This window comes from Pungitius pungitius, chromosome 4 (genome assembly GCF_949316345.1).
Source record: "Pungitius pungitius chromosome 4, fPunPun2.1, whole genome shotgun sequence".
Classification (NCBI taxonomy): Eukaryota; Metazoa; Chordata; class Actinopteri; order Perciformes; family Gasterosteidae; genus Pungitius; species Pungitius pungitius.
In genome coordinates this window covers 12,577,080-12,594,780 of record NC_084903.1, presented here as the reverse complement: position 1 = coordinate 12,594,780, position 17,701 = coordinate 12,577,080, and the positions used below count along the sequence as shown (strand labels likewise).

Here is a 17,701-nt window from a genome sequence, read left to right as displayed (position 1 = left end):
CTTAATCACTTAAGTAGTATCCTCTTAGTTGATTGAATTAAGCAGCTTTAATGAAAATTTTTCACATTTGTTCCGTTTTGATCCTTTTCAGATTTTTGGAGGCTCCATTCTACTTTGATAATTCCTGGGTGGTTAACCGCAGCAGTGTGGGACTTTTACAATGAGGAGACTTTAGCAGTGAGCCATTAAGAAATGGGATTATTTGCACACCAAAAGCTTATGTGGTTTTTCGCTTTGTCCCATCAGTGTTTTTGTAATTTTATCTGGGCTAGAACAAGCACATGATGCAGATTTGATTCAGTTTGCTAGTTTCACGTAGCCAGGATTTCTCAATATGTTAAGACTGTAAATGATTTGCACGAGCAATACGTGCTTTGTCGAAGGAATAACATGCCCTCTCGACCATGACTCGTGTTTAAGGAGTTTATCCATCACTTGGTGGAATGGTTTGGCATCAATCCCAAACTGATCTATTGCGAATCATATTTTTTTTATTTGTAGGTTATTTAAGAAGAATTTGCAACTCTAGATATACATCTGCTAGAGCTGAAAGTGAAATTAAATATTATCATTATAAAATTTGATTTGTAATGGAAAGTTGGCCCTCATTTATCCTCATTTTATCAGAAGAATGTGATTTAAAACAGAGTGGGGTTTTTTTCCTGAGTCTATTAACACCATCCTCTGTTTGTTTGGACAAAGTGATGAGCATGCACATGGGGGGTACTTGCACGATACACATCATGAGGTCAGGGTTAGGTGGGAGTCACGCATTTGTAGCCAATCTGGATATGAAAAAACAAAGCAATCTTGACTCGAAAGCCGGCCCTGTCGTGTCAGTCCTCATAATCCTGTTTCCATTAGTCAGTTCAGTGCTTTATGCAGCGCTGTTTGTCTTAATTCAATAATGGTGGAAAGGTGCTCATTGCTTAAAAGGTGACGTCGTTGTTTAAATACTGAGGGTAAAAAGGCTAACCTCAAAACTGCATTTCATTCATTTTACGCATTTGTTTACTGATCAAACAAACAAGATTTAACCTCTTAATAGATAGTAAACCGATTTATTTCTTTTCACCTTTGGACGGAGCCATGCTAGTGCTTTCCCCATGTTTGTATGTTGAGCTATGCTAACTATCTCCTGGCTGCCAATGTAAATAAAACACAGCGGTGATTTTATTTATTTCGTCAAACTCCTATTTACATGATGTGCAGAGAGTTTGAGACCATAGACACTAAATGTCGAATCTTCTGATCTTTTCCGGAAAAAACAGGCCTTGTATTGTAGCAGGTCGCAAATTGTTGCAACGTGTTGTTGGCTTTGTCCTTAAACTTTCATACGATACACAACACTTGTTTTGGACTTCGTAGCTGATGTATGTTTGAAATATGAGAGTCAAGCGCTCGATGCTGACTGACAGACGCTAATCTAGTCCACTGATCCCCAAAAAAAAAAGTGTACCATTTCCCCTCATTAGGTCATCTTCCTGCCCATTGGCGAGAAGCTGTGCAAGTCGGCACATAATTCTGTGTGCGCTGATCACCCGAGTCACCAGCGAGGAATGTGTTTAAACATGTCACACGGCACAGGAAGTGCAGCCCCCCCGGGGCCAGATAAAACTGGCCATCAACGGCCCTGTTGTTTGTTGCCTTTGTGTCTCTTGTTGTCCTGGGATGTTGCTGTCACTTTTTATTTAGGGCTCGGAAGTGCGTTGCCGTTTCCACAAGATAAGTAAACACCTGAAGCGGAGGTGTGGTAATGAAACTGGGGAGCCTTTTAATAGAGAAATGAGCAAGACAAACAGCAGAAATGAAACTACCCGTTTTGGTTTTGACAAATCACTTCACCTTGAAATCTCATATTTTGTTGAGGATCGTGTTGCATTTCCTGTTGATCACTGAAGTGCTTCACTCAGACATGCAGACAACCAGACCCAGCGCCCCCAGTGGAACTGATGCGTCTGCCAGGGTTCCTCTCCCTTTATCACTGCAACGCGTGATGAATTGGTCCGTTGGTTGCTCGATAGGAAACAATAGCAGGAACTGTAAACTTGGAATTCTCCCTGGTTGTCACGTCGGTATTTCAGATGTTATTTATGCTGCATGAGTGTGTAATTTCCTTTGTTTTCAGAGAGGAGTTTTGCGTTAGGATAATATGCAGTGTTAAACCGTATCATTGCAGTTGTTTTGATTGATGAAATAAAACGGTTTAATGCAAACTAATAAATCTGATCGTTGCTGTAAGATCAAAAGTAATCTAGAATGAATTTACATAAAACCGTTGACGTATTTTCCTCGAGTCTTTGAAAACACCAGGCAGTACAACGCTCGCCTACTGAGGACACGCACAGACACAGGCATCCTTTTCATACAGTAGACGGTTTGTTCATTGAATCAACGAGGCTGCAGAAACCAGTGCAGAGGGAAGTGAAATATTTTTTTTTTTAAACCCACTGCCGTGTCAAACCTTTTCGCTGCTCAGTCTTTTGATTGCTGCATAGGCGACAGTCTCAAACTTTGCAATTACATTTGACAATTAAAATAGGATCAGAATCAACTCAGAACCGCAAATGCCGTCAAGCACCTCCTCCAGCACTGGCAGACCTATTTTCAAAATGAGATCGGTACGCAAACAATACCACACAATGTGCAAGTAGCGCTACGGTCGACTGATTCAATGTGGTTGGTCCATCACAACTAGACCATTATCAGAGTAATCCGTGTTGAAGTTGTTATGCATACAAACAGAACTCCCCAAAGAATATTGTGAGAATATTGTGTGATCTGATCTGTGTTTTCGGTTGTAAATTTGCAACAAATCGCCCTGAATGTTTGATAAATGATCTGCAACAAAGTGGCAGTCTACTAGCAGCAAATACTTCATTCATTTTGTTCTCTCTTGCTTTTTTGTTTCAGGGATTCAAAATGTTCTCAGCCTGTTTTGTGCGGTTCTGACAGAGCACAAGGTGTTGTTTCACTCCACCAGTTACCAGAGGCTGGAGGAGGCGTGTCGTGCACTGGAAGCCCTTATGTTTCCCCTTAAGTACAGGTAAGCATGTGGTAATATTCTCATGTGACTTTCCACCAACATCTCAGCTGGTGACATGACTTCCGTGGCTTGTGTTTCAGCAGATGATTAACTTTGACTCTGAATGAAATTACTTCTCAGCATCACAAAACTTGACCTTGTATATCCAGTAAATTCAAGAGAAGAACTTCCACTTTTCAGAATTTACTCTTCCTGGAGGTGCCTTTTACTCATCGAGTGCTCAACTTCCTTCTCTCTTTTGTAGAAATATACTCAATACTTTTGTCTTGTGAAACATTCTTTTTTTAACTCAGGGAAGTTCAGCAGAAGTAACGTTTCTCCTCTGTTCTCCTCAAATTTCTACAAATTCAAAGCACCATGGTTGCTGCTTTGATCCCATTAAGTTGTGAAGTGAGACATAACAAACACAACAAAACAGGTGAATAAACAGTGTCAGACCAAACACGCCGTACGCGCATTAAGACAATGGGCTGTTTTTAGAGCACGCATTTTGTCCTGACATTGTAGGTAAACCTCAGACATTACTAATAACACTAGTTATGGCTCTGTTTGAACCCGACAACGAGTCAGAAACCGTAGGTGAGCGCAAAGGAAACGACGCTCACCGCTCGGTGACTCTGAGGAGAGAGAAAAGAGGTTGAAAGCTGAGGACGGTGTGTGTCACAGTGTGCTCTAATGTTCAGATGAAAATAGTGTCAACCTATACATGATTCCTTTGCTGATTTAGATTCTGGTTGCCTTTTAAAGAAGATAAATATTATGTTTGTAATTTATTTGGATGGTTAAAATAAGATTTCATTCAGTAAGGAGATTCATATTCTTTCATCACTATTAGCATTCTTTTTAAAGTTAAATATCTATTTTTTTTACATTGTTTTTGGTAGTGAGGATGACAGCACCTTCACAGTCTGTCATATAATGGCTCCTCGCCGTCAACTAATTGTTTTTGCCACTGACCGGCTCAGATTGTTATTATATGTGAGTGGCAACATTATGGTAACCTTTTAATTGATCCTTTTTTGATTGAAGCAATCGGTTATCATGCGGTTTATCAGTTATGAAGTAAGTCTTGTCGTGCAGCTTACGTTCCGTTAGATTGTGACTGTGTAAAATTTCAAAAGCTTGATGTCATTGACCAATGTGTGAACCTCATGTGAAGGGTACAGGTTGCTTTTGGCTTTACTGCTGTCTAATCTCTAAATTCAAATGTAGCCATGTGATTTTTACTTTCGTAGACTCAAACACAATGAAGTATATTTTAAGCTCTCAGTTGCCCACTCGTTTCTCGGTCCTAGTCTCACTGTAGGTACTGTTATGTCCTTCCGTGTGTTCAGTTACCCGTACATCCCCATTCTGCCTTCACGGCTGCTGGAGGTGTTGAGCTCGCCCACTCCCTTCATCATTGGAGTTCACTCCATGTTTCAGACTGAAATCCAGGATCTGGTGAGTGACGATGTGTCACAGACACCCAGCATTCTCTCATTATTATTATTCACAGAATGTGAAGTTCCTAAATAGTGAATCGTTGGCATCTGCAATAAAAACTCCTGTCTGTGTTTTACCAGTTGGATGTTATCATTGCCGACCTGGACGGAGGCACAATAAAGATTCCTGAGTGTATTCACTTGTCTCCGCTCCCCGAACCTCTTTTACACCAAACACAGACTTCCCTGTCTCTGGTAAGCACAAACACGCAAGCCTTCAACTTTCAACCCAAAGTAGACAAAGTCTGCCCTTGTTTGGCATCTGTACACATATCTGTCAGTGTGTCTTTAACACAGACAAACCCTTAAATATACACACAGTAATTCAGGTTTTTATTCCCTCAGACGTGTTGATTGGCAGCTTGATGTTCTTTGTTTATTAATTAAACCATGTGTCACTCCAGTTATCCTGTATTATGTGGTTACTCATTGTGCACCATTGTTCACTTATATATTTATGAATAATGAGGAGAAACCTTCTTTCCGTGTAGGTTTTGCACCCTGATCTGGAGATAGCAGACAATGCCTTCCCTCCGCCTCGCACAGCTGCCTCCAACCCCAAGCTGTTGGTAAGTCAGCATCCCTATCACATGTCCTCCTTTCATCTCAAGTATCTTATTGCTACATGGTTAGCGTTTGTGTGGGGCGAACCAACTGACGGTAACCCATCAAGATTAATAGCATGTCTGTTGCGTAATGAACTTATCTGACTGCGTTTGCAGCATAGTTGTTTGATGAGTTTGTGTGCGCGTGTGTTCCAGGATAAGGAGGTGAGGGCCGTGTTTCTCAGGTTGTTTGCACAACTCTTCCAGGGCTACAGGTCCTGCCTGCAGCTCATCCGCATCCACTCTGAACCTGTTATTCACTTTCACAAGGTAAGATGTCAACATAATGGATTTCTCAGTACTAAAATACTAATTTAAGCAACAAAAAAAACCTCTTTTAGCAAATACTGTGCAGACTGTTTTTAGTCTGAGTCTATCAGTGAGAGGGGAATTACATTAAGACTTGACAGATTAACCTGTCAGGGTAGTATAAAGTGTGTGTGGATGTGTGAGTATGCGTGTTGTTTTAAACCTGTTACTGAGGCTCCATGATTCCTGTGATGCTATCCTTTTGTTTATGCAAGCTTCGGACACAGTCCCGTAACCTTGGGCAAAGCCCGGCAATGAGCCATATGAAACGTATTAGGTTTACATTTTTGTTTTGTGCCGGGGTTTTTGTTTGTTCCTGTCTGTGATGTCTCCGTGGTAACCCCTCAGCACATCATCCCCAAAGTACCCCACATGGATCACATTATAAACAAATGCTTAGCTTATTCGCCTGGAACTGCTGAGTGGGGGTAGCATTGAGCAAACTGTGTTTTATCTCTTCATTCAACTAGCACAAATAATTTTGCATAAAGTACATTACATTTATTTGCATGTAGTAATTTATAGCTAGAATAATTTCCCTTTCGGTGCATGCTGAAGAAGCTTTACGTGATTTTAACAATATGAGATACTGGTCCCAGGGCCACTTGCTGAGATATGTTTTTTTCTGACAAAGCCTTTGATTACTATGCTTGCCTTTCAGTCTGCAACAAATCCATATGATCAAGATTACATTGCTCCCATCTGTGTGGGATTGTAACTGATCTAATTCTGACATTATCCAGACTGCCTTCCTGGGCCAGCGAGGCCTGATTGAGAACGATTTTCTGACCAAGGTTTTGGATGGCATGGCCTTCGCTGGCTTTGTCTCAGAGAGAGGTCCGCCTTACCGAGCCTGCGATCTCTTTGATGAGGTACTGTCCCATGATGCTCCATTTAAAGCCAAACTTTGCCCTTTACTTTCTACTTTGTCTAAGTGTAGAAGTTTATCTGCAAAGTTTTCACACTAAAGTCAGTTATGGTGGTGACCTAGCTATGCTGCTGTGATACTTTTGAATGTATTCTCCAGGTAATCCACCACTTTTCTTGAATGTTTTATAGCTGGTGGCCTTAGACACGGACATCTTTAAGGAAGAAGAGGCCAGCCCTGCCAAGCTGCAGAAGCACATCAGGGCATTCTCTGAGCAGCTATACAAAAACGTAAGACCTATATCTTGTTTGTTGTGTTTGTGTTGCATAGGACATATTTCCTAATGTAGCGTATTCTTCACATTTTCTGCGGTTCATTCACCTCTGTATCCTATTAATACAAATGGTTAACTGGCACGTACACTTATAGGAGAATCCGAACCCCCACATGGCATTCCAGAAAGTGCCTCGGCCTTCGGAGGGGTCCCACATGCGGGTGCACCAGGTGCCCTTCCCCCTGCTGGATGACGAGCGTGTGGAGAAAATGCTGCAGGAGGGCATCGCAAAACACAGCACTGCACCTGCTTTTACACGACCTGAAAGGAAGTGTGTTGTACCTGCCGGACCACCCGTCGGTATGGTCCACTTTCAACTGCAGTATTGTAGATGCATTTTGTTGTGAGCAGGCTTTTTGTAGCCTTATGTTTTATGTTAAATCTCATTCATGGTTATCTGTACCTATTCTGTCTCTCTGTATTCTAGTGTCCATTATGGGTAAGAGTGGCTCCGTGTTCAACAGTGCTCGCAGGCTGGAGGTGGTGCGGAGCTGCATTTCCTTCATCTTTGACAACAAGACTCTGGAGACTGAAAAGGTGACGCACAATGTCCTTCATCAGGTTGAGCCCATCGACCTTTAGACGACCACATTAACCGATGCTGTGTTTCACGCAATCAGCAGGCTGTTAAGGAGCTGCAGATCTCTCCTCACCTTCCTCATCCCGGTATCTTCCAGCTGCCACACAGAAATAGATAGCGTGATTAAACACTCCATCCATGATGCATTGGTTATTGTTTTAACTCGGAGGTTAATCAGTTCCTGTCCTCCAAATGAATCCACACTACGCAAAGATGTCCCATGTTTGTGGTTTTGCCATAAATGCATTCAACATGTTTAAAATGGGATTTTTGCCAGTTACTTTATGGATCCCACTGGTTTCATATATGAGGCATATAATCCAGGCCTGCATTTCTTTGCAAATGTAAGAATGCATAGCATGTATCCTCTGACCCTCCCCTGTGAGCCTATAAATCCTTCCCCGCCGAATGGTCATTTACCACACAGCAGGTCAGAGTAGCCGGGAATACTGTGTTGTTCCTCAGAACCGTTTTTTTTTTTTTTTTTCAACCCTTACAGATGGTCAATTTGTCTCCAATCAACCTCTCATTTCTGTCAAGCACTTAATTTAGAGTGTATATTTTTCTTCTGTAAAACCTCTTTGTCCACTTTTCTGTCGATAGGCGCTGCCGGCCGCACTGCGCGCACTTAAAAGCAAAGCAGCTCGCCACTGTCTCACTGAGGAACTGAGTCTTCATGTTCAGCAAAACCGCGCCATACTGGACCACCAACAGTTTGATCACATCATTCGTTTGATGAATTGTGCTCTCCAGGTAAGTCATGCCAATACAACTCTTTCCTGCGTCCCTACTAAAAAATATACAATGAAGAAATGAACTGGCAATATCTTTGTTAATCAAACTTTGAGTCATTTATCAAGCTCACATGACCAGACATTCTTCAGTGTTCATATTTTCGTGTCCTGTTTTATGACATAAGTTTAAACGCTTTGGGTTTTGCGCCGTCAACAATCAATTTGAAGATGCTGCCTTTGCGCACTTGATAATCAAAATGTTTATATCTGACGTCTGGTAGACGGAACATTAATAAGTAATAAATAAACGGACAGCAGTAACTCAGTTTTAGACCAAAGTGATATTTAGTGAGTGAAAACAATGCCAAATGTCACAGTACTGTAATGCATATCTGGTTCAATGTTTTAGTGCTGTGTGTACCACACATGTGCCTCAAGCATCACCGTAGTACACGTGCACATGTAAAGAACAAGCGTGTTTGTCCTCTTCTGCTTCTTTTTTCTCTATTTTAACAACAAACTGACATCATGCTGTAAGTCTGAGCCCCAACAATGCTGTTTTTTAGTCTCTCTCTCTGGTGCCCTCATGCCTCCACTACTTGTCAACGTGTTTAAGTAATGTGTTTTTGTGCAGCTTATAAAGAGTCAGTGTGGCTTCGCTCAGCCGGAGCAGCCGGGTCTTTATTGGTAGTTCCTCATGTTTTACTGCTCTGAATCAGCCCGCTGCCAAGGATTGTTATAATTTTAAGCAGTCCTCACAGAGTGCAACTTTTATGGAGTGACTTTAGATTCCAGTCAAACACCCCCCACCCCCTAAAAAGAAAATGATAGAAGGCCTATTAATCCCAGCATCTGCCTTGGCCAAGGACATACAAGTTCAAGTGTCATTTGCTTCTCAGCTATAATGTCTACCTGCCAAGGCTTCTGACTTGCAGATGCAACTATTTATTCCATTCCACACATGCAGGATGAGGAGAAAAAGAAAGCCTTTTTGTCCCCTTTATGTCGCATCATGTCCGATTGCTTAATTCCCTGAAGCAGAGCTTTGTGCTGCTCTGACAGTCGTGTTTTTGTTCATCTGTTGAAAAGCTTAAAGGTGTCAACAACTGGATAAAACAACCTTCTCTTTTGCTTGGCTTCTTTTCCAGTCTAAAGTAATACAGAGGTACATACTGTTTGATTGTCACACTCTTCCTCTCAACATCGCTAATACCAAGGTCAAAATAGGATCCTGATCTATCAGTTTTGGTTGAAACAGAGTGATGCATTTTTGGCTATTTTTGTTTTGACCATAATAGTTATGATAATAATAATAAAAATAAAAATATAATAATAAAAGAATGTTTTTAAGATTTCGACTATACAAAATGACAGCGGTCTATCCAATCTTACTCTGAATTTACTCTAATATCTGTATGTCACAGTGCTTCACAATAAGCAAAGCGACCTATTGTGTAAAAAAATAGCTTGCTCTTAGTAAAATGACAGCGTGATTCCCCATTAGGATTTTTGGCGTCCATGTGACCCATTGATTTTTGATGACGTCATCCCTACGTGGCAAATCCCAACATTTAGTGTTAAATTGTAACCTCGGGCTGAGGGACGGTTCTGGTGTCTGGTTGCAATCAGTGTTCGCAGGGGAGCACACGGTGTAGTAACTCTAATTAGGGTTTTTGAGTTCATTAGAAATCTATTTGTGTGTGTGTGTGTGTGTGTGTGTGTGTGTGTGTGTGTGTGTGTTTGGGGGTTGTGGGGTTGTGTGCACTGGTCAGTGCTGCAGCTTCTAGAAGTAAATGTTGCGCAAACCATGTGGGGGAATGAGTCCTGCTGTGGATGTATCCTGGCATCCCAACCATTTCCTGTCCGATAGGATTATGAGCCCTCTGCGCTCTGCTGTTTCGTGGCCGAGGGCCTCATGATGCTCAAAAACACACTCTGAGTGGCAGTTAACTGTGAGAGGAATTAAGGCGGGAGGTCCATGGGAAGCAGCCAGAACGTAGCGCACAGATGTCATCCGAGAGTACGACGCACTTTATCGGAGTGACATGTCGGCATCGCTGTACTGCGAGCTGATGAACTGTGGGCCCTCCCGACTTGGTCCGTCCTCTTCCCTGTGGCGACTTGAATCACTTTGTACTTCTCCTTTAATAGTGAATAAATGACTTCATTACATTTTTACATAGACCATAAATTTGTCCCTCGCTGTGAGAACGTGTCCTCTGTCTGGCCTTCGTGGTCTTGACGGACTGCTTTGCGTAACATGGTCACTGGGAATCTGACCCGTGGATCATTCCCATGTTCGGGAAGCTGCTTCTGTGGGACGTCCACCAAGTATGACCAGGTAAACATGTGCGTTAGTCACACTTCATGCATTTGTAATTGACTCTCTGTTTCTTGCTCGTCTGGGCGACGCAGAGGTCAACTATGAGACACAATCTTCTCCCTATTAGTGATTCAAGCAGCAATTAACATTGACAGCCTCTGAGTTGAGACATTTTTGCACATAGTAGGCCACAAAAGTCTTATAAAGGAATGCCGAAAGCACATTTTACTGCTTTCCTGGAAAGTGCAACGTTCTATGAAACACAGGAAGTTGCTTTTTGTTCACATCCTCCAGCGGTTCTATCACATGCTCATGCTTCTTGTTTTTTTTTCTTGCTGTGTACATGTCCGCAGGCACAATAGCTCTGTTAGTCATCATAGCTCCTGCCGCTTTAAGAATGAGAGGAAAAATGGTGAGACTTTCAGTAAATGTTTGGAGGAAAGAAGACAGCAGGGTGTCCTCGCAAACAGAATTGTGGTGACACACAATGCCCTCCTCTACCTCTATTCCTGAAATCCCAAATCCAGTGTTTGACATATTTTTTCCCTGCATGCACTTTGTGGCTCCATTCAGCCAATGGTAAACCATGTTGGTAAATACCAACATGGTTAAACAGAGACATGACGTTTTGAAGCAGTCGCCGGAAAAATCTTTTCTTCGTCTGAAACGTGACGGCGGCCTTTTCAACAAACTTCTACCGTCGAGAGTTTCTGTTACAAAGAACCAAGGACGTGCATCGCTGAACTTCACTCTTTCTGTTTTGTTTTTTTGTCTGTTAATTATTCCCACTTTTCTGCATGTGCGTTTCCATTTGTTGTTCTATTTGGACGGGGGTCCACAATCTCCTGTGACCTGCAGCATTGTAAAGGATGCTGGTAAACAATGCTTTGGTGCCGGTCCAAGCGGGAACATTTCACCGCAGCCCAAATATCTGCAAAGAGAAAACATAAGCGACAAGAATAATAAAACAGAAACTATGTTGCTTAGTCGACGGTGGTGGTGGTGGAGAGGGGGGGGAGGGGGGGGCGGTAGGCTTTCATGTATCGTGGTGGAACTTGTGTTTTGCATTTTCTTCCCTCTTTACATTCTTGTGTTTGTGTGTGTGTTGTTGTTGTTTTTTTTTGGGGGGGGGGGGGGGGGGGGGGTGACAGGGGGCCCCATCAAAGACCACTATCATACTAGCATTCTTCCCTTTATCTCTACGTGGGTGACAGTATGCTGCAGAGTTTTAGAAGGTTTTGAATTAAATTACCAGAGAAATGTGTGTTAGTTAAACATATTGTGTATATGTGAGTTCTGACTGAGGGCTCAGGGTCTTAAATCAAGTTTCCTCTGGTTATTGTCATTTACAAAGTTCAGCAACAAAATCCCAACAAAGCTTAACAGAGATAAGTAACAATTTCCTGTCAATTATGTACTTTTATATCCAACTTGCATCCTTTTCTCTTATTCTCCTGTTCTCAGCGTTCAAGGAGAAAAGTTTAGTTTGGACCCCTTAATCCCCCACCCTAAGCCTCTTAATGCACCTTCCATCTTAATATCACTCTTTTAAAAGCACCACCAAGTGCAACCTCGCCGACCCGGAACTGTCCACCACTACGTAGACACGCAGGCATGACGTATAAATGACAAAGAGGGAATATTTTATACGGTTTCCTGATTTAAAAAACAAAACAGAATACAAAACCTAATCCGATAAATGCACATTGCATGTTTGGGCAAAAACAACAATTTTTCACGCAACGCCTTGCGCTTTTTCTCAATGAGACTTGTAAAGCAATCTAGTTCAAGAATGTAAAACATAAAATAACAATAAATTGAACGCTGGAAGGCTCTGAACATTGCGTCAAGGCTGGGATTATATAAGGCTATTGAAAGCATATGTCCTAATATAGGAGAAGAGCAGAGTTAGAGTTTTAGTCATTTTATTTATTTTTTTAGCATTGACCGGATATTTAACAGGGCAGGAGGGAGGAGTGTTTTTATGGAACATGAAGAGTTATGTTTGCTGAAGATTTGACCCCTCACCCCCATTGACCTCACCAGATCAAATCTCTGCATTGTGAGTTTTCTCATCAGTCATGTGATGAAAAGACACCTCAGCGACACACAAGACCCTTTCAACATGGAAACAGTGTTATTGTAACGCTGTGTTTTTGTTTTTTAAGGTTACCGGAATTGTTTCCCCTCAGGCCTCTGAGCGTATGACCTCTCTGTCGGAACCCCGGGGCTCTTGTTTTTTGGGCCTGCAGTGTTGAAAGCCGTTGTCGAAGCAGTGTCACATGTCTCCTGCTTTGCTCTCACTTCTCCCATGACGTTTGACCCACAGGACTGCTCCAGCTCGGAGGAGTACACGGTGGCTGCTGCTGTGCTGCCCCTCTCGACAGCCTTTTACAGGGTAAGCACATGAATGTGAAACAAGGATGAGTGTGAGTTCCATTCAAGGCTTCAATGCTGAAGTGTGCCCTACCTATAAATAGTTCTCCTTTACACACATTAAATTACCTTACCCCCTTCCAAACATTTAAAGGTGAATGACAAAATGACAGTTTTTTTCTTTTCCCAGTTCTTTCGAAAAGATTATTTTAGGGATCCTTTGTGATCGAAATTGTACTTGTGTGTTAAATGTTTGCATTGCAAAAGAACAATATCCTTTATACATTGTTGACCATCATCTCTTAAATCTATGTTGCCGTTGCCCCCCCCCCCCCCCAAAGTCCAGTACTAGTCATGCTCTAATGAACCCTGCATCCCGGGCACGTACATAACGTCAAGTAAAAACCCTCCATAGCAAAATGTAAAGGCCGGGCCGTGGCCTTTGGTTTCCAGACCAGATAATCAACACAGAGTTGCTACTTGGGTCACCGCAGCTTCGTACCCACAGCTTGCTCGTTGCTATGGGGACCGGCACAACTGTCCGCATCGGCCTTGTGGTGGGTACCGGTGCCACGCTCTGATGTGCTGAACTGGGACACGACCTCCTCTCTACCACCACATGACTCACCCAGTTCACATGCCGCAGGCTGATGCAACATTCTTGGATAAGCCTTAGTTGTTTTTTTGTTTATCTTTAGGGGCATCACTATTTAAGATTCACCACCCATACATATGCTCGTTTAATCAATAATTTATCCCTGCAAAGCCATATTTTGTTTCAGACGGCTATCCATTTGTTGTTGGTCTCAGTTGAGACACAATGGAGTGATTTCGACCCATTTCAGTCAAGAATATCTCGAGAATGCGACCGTTTTCCCTTGTTTGATTGGAACTGTTGACAAGCTTGAGATCTGCCTCACCCAAAGGGTGAAATGTAGAGTGAGGTCAGGATGGAGGCCAAAATATTCTGTAATCTTCAGTATAGTTGCACAAAGGTTGCTGACATGATTGGAATTCCTTGATTTTTGCCAAGAACAATATGTAAGATGACACGTTGGCATCTTACCTTTCAGAGGCCCCTCACTAGACATCCCACTCTGTCCTAACTGGAAACGTATGTGACGACCTCTGAACTGTTGCTCATACATTACAGTAGCTGTATGTGTTCTGCTAACAGAGGGGTATACATTATACAGTAAATGATTAACCTGCCCTTCAATCTGACCAGACCGCAAAAGTCATTGGAAAAAAAATCTAACTGAACAGAGAACAGTTAGTTTTTGTTTCTACCTGGAAAAGAGATCGATATTGCTGTGGCCAACCAGGGAAAGCAGTATTTCCTCAGTTATAAACTTTAATGTGTCTTAGACTTGTATGTATTTATAGTTCTACAATCTCTGAATACTGCCCAAGAGCCCCACGTTAGAGGTGGGCTAGTGGTCCTGCAGTGCAACTATTCTTGTAAATATTGTTAGTAAAGTTTTTCTTTCAAATGACTAGTTAAGTCTTGTCTGGTTACTGCAGCCGTGAGCAAAAGGCTAAACGATCAGCAACGTTTCCTCTCCATTCCTGAACCGGTTCTTATGATATGGCTTCCATCCCTTTTTGGGTTGCTTTGCAGGGTGGGCATCTTTTTACACTAATGTGCCAGCATCTTTTTGTCAGTGGGTGATTTCTGGGTTTCACCTAAAACACTTGCATGCACATCTGCATTTCTTTCAAATGGTCTGTGATTGGCCAAAGGCTTTGTGGTGCATGTGCTATCGCATCCAAACCCGGGCACCCGCTTATTGAAGGCAGTTGGTTCAAGGGCAAAAGTCAGATATTGGTCAAGTCCCTCTTTGGTATTCTTGGCCATATTGTGGCCAGCTCACTCTGTGGTCATACAGTGGAACTAAAGTCTCCAGGTCAGGGAATGTGGGAATGTGCCCCCGATGTTGTGTAATTGGGTCCGTGCAGGTAGAGGGTATCTAAATGCCACGCGATCCTTGCACAGTGGCCCTTTGTAAGAGTTCTACATAACTAATCTGTGAAGAGTTCCTCTGGCATTCGTTATCTAACGAGGGGTGGGCTTATCAGGAGATGGACTGGTGTCATTGACGTCCGGGTCTGTTGCCATTCGGCCCCATTTGCAGTCCCACGTGTCTTCTTCCATTCTAATTGCCCAAGACAGTTGATTCCTCTTTCATGGGGCAGCACAGATTGGATAGAGCACCGAACACTTGACTGTTAGCATTCTTTTAGCCACAGTTTATTTACGGAGGGATTCGGCGGCTTGCTCAATCAGACGTGTCTGCGCGAGGAAAATGACGTGCTGCTTGACCCTTTTATAAATGAGAAATGTCCAGCTCACGACTCACCGTTTACTTTGAACATTTATTTGTACATGATGGAGTTTTTTTGTTTTTTTGTGTTTAGTGGAATGTTTTATAGTCTGACTTTCAACATGTTTGCGACACGTTTGACTCCTGTGATGCTGGATGGTCGTCCAGCGGATGTTTTGAGCCTCCAGTGAATCATACTGTGAACCTCGCCATCATGTCCCAGAGTTCAAAACAAGATCCCAAATCCCGATAGTGTCATTTCTTTGACCTGTACACAGCATTTTTCCCATTTTTTTCCTCCCCTCGTTGTTTTCCCGCTTGTTTTTTTACCCCTTCTCCCTCCGCCCTGCATTCCTTCTCTTCACCAGTCACACAGCCAGATGGGTCAGATAGCGATGTACTCCTTCCTTCCCCTTCGTCCTCACTTCTCACCTTCTTTTACTCCTCCCTTTCCTGCCTTTTCCCCCCTCCTTCCCTGTTCTCCTCCTGCAGCCATGTGGGTGTCTCTTTAAGCTCTGTGTATTATCATATTGGGAAGAGATGACCTCGGTCAAAATGACCTGCACATATCTGAGAAGTCAAAAAAGAACAGCCAGGCTGAGTATAGACAGCATAGAGCAGTCACACACAGATCCCCCTTCACCTCCCAACCCCACTACACAAACCCACACCCACACAGCATCTGCTGCATGATACGTAACACACTCTCAGGACAGAAAGGTATCACCATGCTACCCAAAGGACTCCAACAACGTCTCATTGTCATTGTAAAAGTCTGGTCCATCGGTCAAGACGCCTCGTGTGCCACAGTCCGGCCTCAGAGTGGCTCCCATTAGAGCCTCTCTTTAAAACGTGTCTAGCCAAAGCAGATTTGTCATCCAGCGCTTCGTTGGCCTAATTCCCTTGACTCGATTTATGTTGGTACGCTCGGTTCCTCTGATGGTAGCAAAATCTAATCGTCTCTATTTTCGGAGAGGAAAGCAGTTCATCAAAACATACTCCCATCCTTTTGCTGGCTCACCAGTGGTGTTTCTACGCGTTGGCCTCAGTCGTGTCACGATCCTCAAACAATGGTTAAATAGAGTGTTACTCAGGTTCAGGTTGTCGAAATTAAAATCGGCGTTGTTTGTTGCTTACTGAATCAGTCTTAATTGTCATTTTTCAAGGGAGTTATTACATCATTCTGGGGAGTACATTCCATGTTTATTTTCTTTAAATCCTTGCCAATTATTTCCTCAAATTGTACTTCCTTTTTTGGCATCTGTCATTATTCAACTGATTGTCCTGGTCTCTTCACACCTTACAAATGTTGCTGAACTGGCAGTGTAACATTTCTATTTTTGATATATTGCCTCCAGTATTTGTGAAATAACGAGATAGTTAGATAGTTGTTTCCAAGACGCTCTCCTACTTTTTTCTCCTCAACTTAAATTTTGTGTTGAAAATGTGAAAAGCTAAAAATGCCTGAATCATAATGAGTAAAGGTTGACTCCCACTCTCCCTGCAGGTTATTTGCAGTATGGGCATGAGCTCTCTGCGTCCTCCCTCTTGGCCCATGGCCCATCTCACTGGGAGTAGAGCTGTTTTGATACCGTCTGTAATTACAGGGAGCTCTCTAGTTCGCAATATTTCGAAGTCAAACGGTGGGGGAATATGGAAAAACACTGCATTGTGTCAGACTCTCGGGGGGGGAGAAATCAGAAGCTAATCAAATAACATACTTGAGCTCACTCTTGGCCTTCAGACTCTACAGGGAGATGAACGCTGAGGTCTGCCTGCCTCACTCAACACTTGCAGTCCACGGTGTGAGCCAGCATTACTGCCTTCAGCTGAGCAATGTGTTGCATCTTCTCTCTACGCGCTGCTTTTCCAAGCAGCAGGTGCTTTACCCTTCAGTCCGCACTAATGAAAAACAAGAGCCCTGCTTCCAAATACAAGAACATACATGTTGGTCCTTTGCTCCATTGAGGTTGTTATCAGTTGAAAAGTTGATTTCTCTTTTTTATTTCCACATTATTTTATCAAAGTCCCCTTCATGAGTCACTCACTGCAGTCCAAATTCCTTGATGCAAATACCCAATGGGAAATAAACTTTCACTTAGTCTAGTCGAGTGATTGCTGCAACGATTACTTGATTACAATCTAACGGGTAACCCAGGAATGAACACAAACATTGCAGGCAGAGGAAATATTGACTTTACACGGGAGCAACTATCAGTAGAAACAAATTGAATATAATACAGCCTATTATGGTTAAAAAGGCTTAATACGGTAACATACCGAAATGTTTTGTTTAGTAGCTTTGTGTTAATCACAATAAACTCTCCAACAAAGATAAAGAGGTTTAAACTGTGTCAAACTGTAACATTTTTGTCTTATTTTGGGCTGTGCGGTTTTGTCAAATGGAAATATTCTAGATTTGTTGTGTGGCAGATTGTCACAAGCATGCAGAGGTTTGATGTCCTGCAACACAGACCTCTATTCAAGTCGCATGTTTTGTCTCGCAGAAATTGGCCGCCGGGGTGAACCAGTTCGCCTACACGTGCATTCAGGACCATCCCATCTGGACCAACCAGCAGTTCTGGGAGGCCACTTTCTACAGCGAGGTCCAGACTCAGATCCGAGCTCTTTATCTTAACACTCCGGAGGGTAAAGATTGCATCACTGTCAGGCTAAAGGTAAGACAAGAAAAGTGACCGACATGAGTAGATATCGTTT

The 17,701-nt window shown here is 42.7% G+C and overlaps 1 protein-coding gene across 2 annotated transcripts in view; it reads left to right on the top strand.

Moving 5' to 3' along the window:
* sbf2 (SET binding factor 2) overlaps positions 1-17,701 on the top strand; it is a 64,120-nt gene that overhangs the window by 27,197 nt on the left and 19,222 nt on the right. For both annotated transcript variants that reach the window (XM_037485993.2, XM_037485984.2), the window contains exons 7-18: positions 2,914-3,046; positions 4,381-4,489; positions 4,612-4,725; positions 5,022-5,099; positions 5,292-5,405; positions 6,188-6,316; positions 6,504-6,602; positions 6,742-6,946; positions 7,074-7,183; positions 7,830-7,979; positions 12,613-12,681; positions 17,491-17,661. In XM_037485993.2, coding sequence (XP_037341890.2) covers positions 2,914-3,046; positions 4,381-4,489; positions 4,612-4,725; positions 5,022-5,099; positions 5,292-5,405; positions 6,188-6,316; positions 6,504-6,602; positions 6,742-6,946; positions 7,074-7,183; positions 7,830-7,979; positions 12,613-12,681; positions 17,491-17,661 — 1,481 coding nt within the window. The remainder of the gene's footprint in view (positions 1-2,913; positions 3,047-4,380; positions 4,490-4,611; positions 4,726-5,021; positions 5,100-5,291; positions 5,406-6,187; positions 6,317-6,503; positions 6,603-6,741; positions 6,947-7,073; positions 7,184-7,829; positions 7,980-12,612; positions 12,682-17,490; positions 17,662-17,701) is intronic.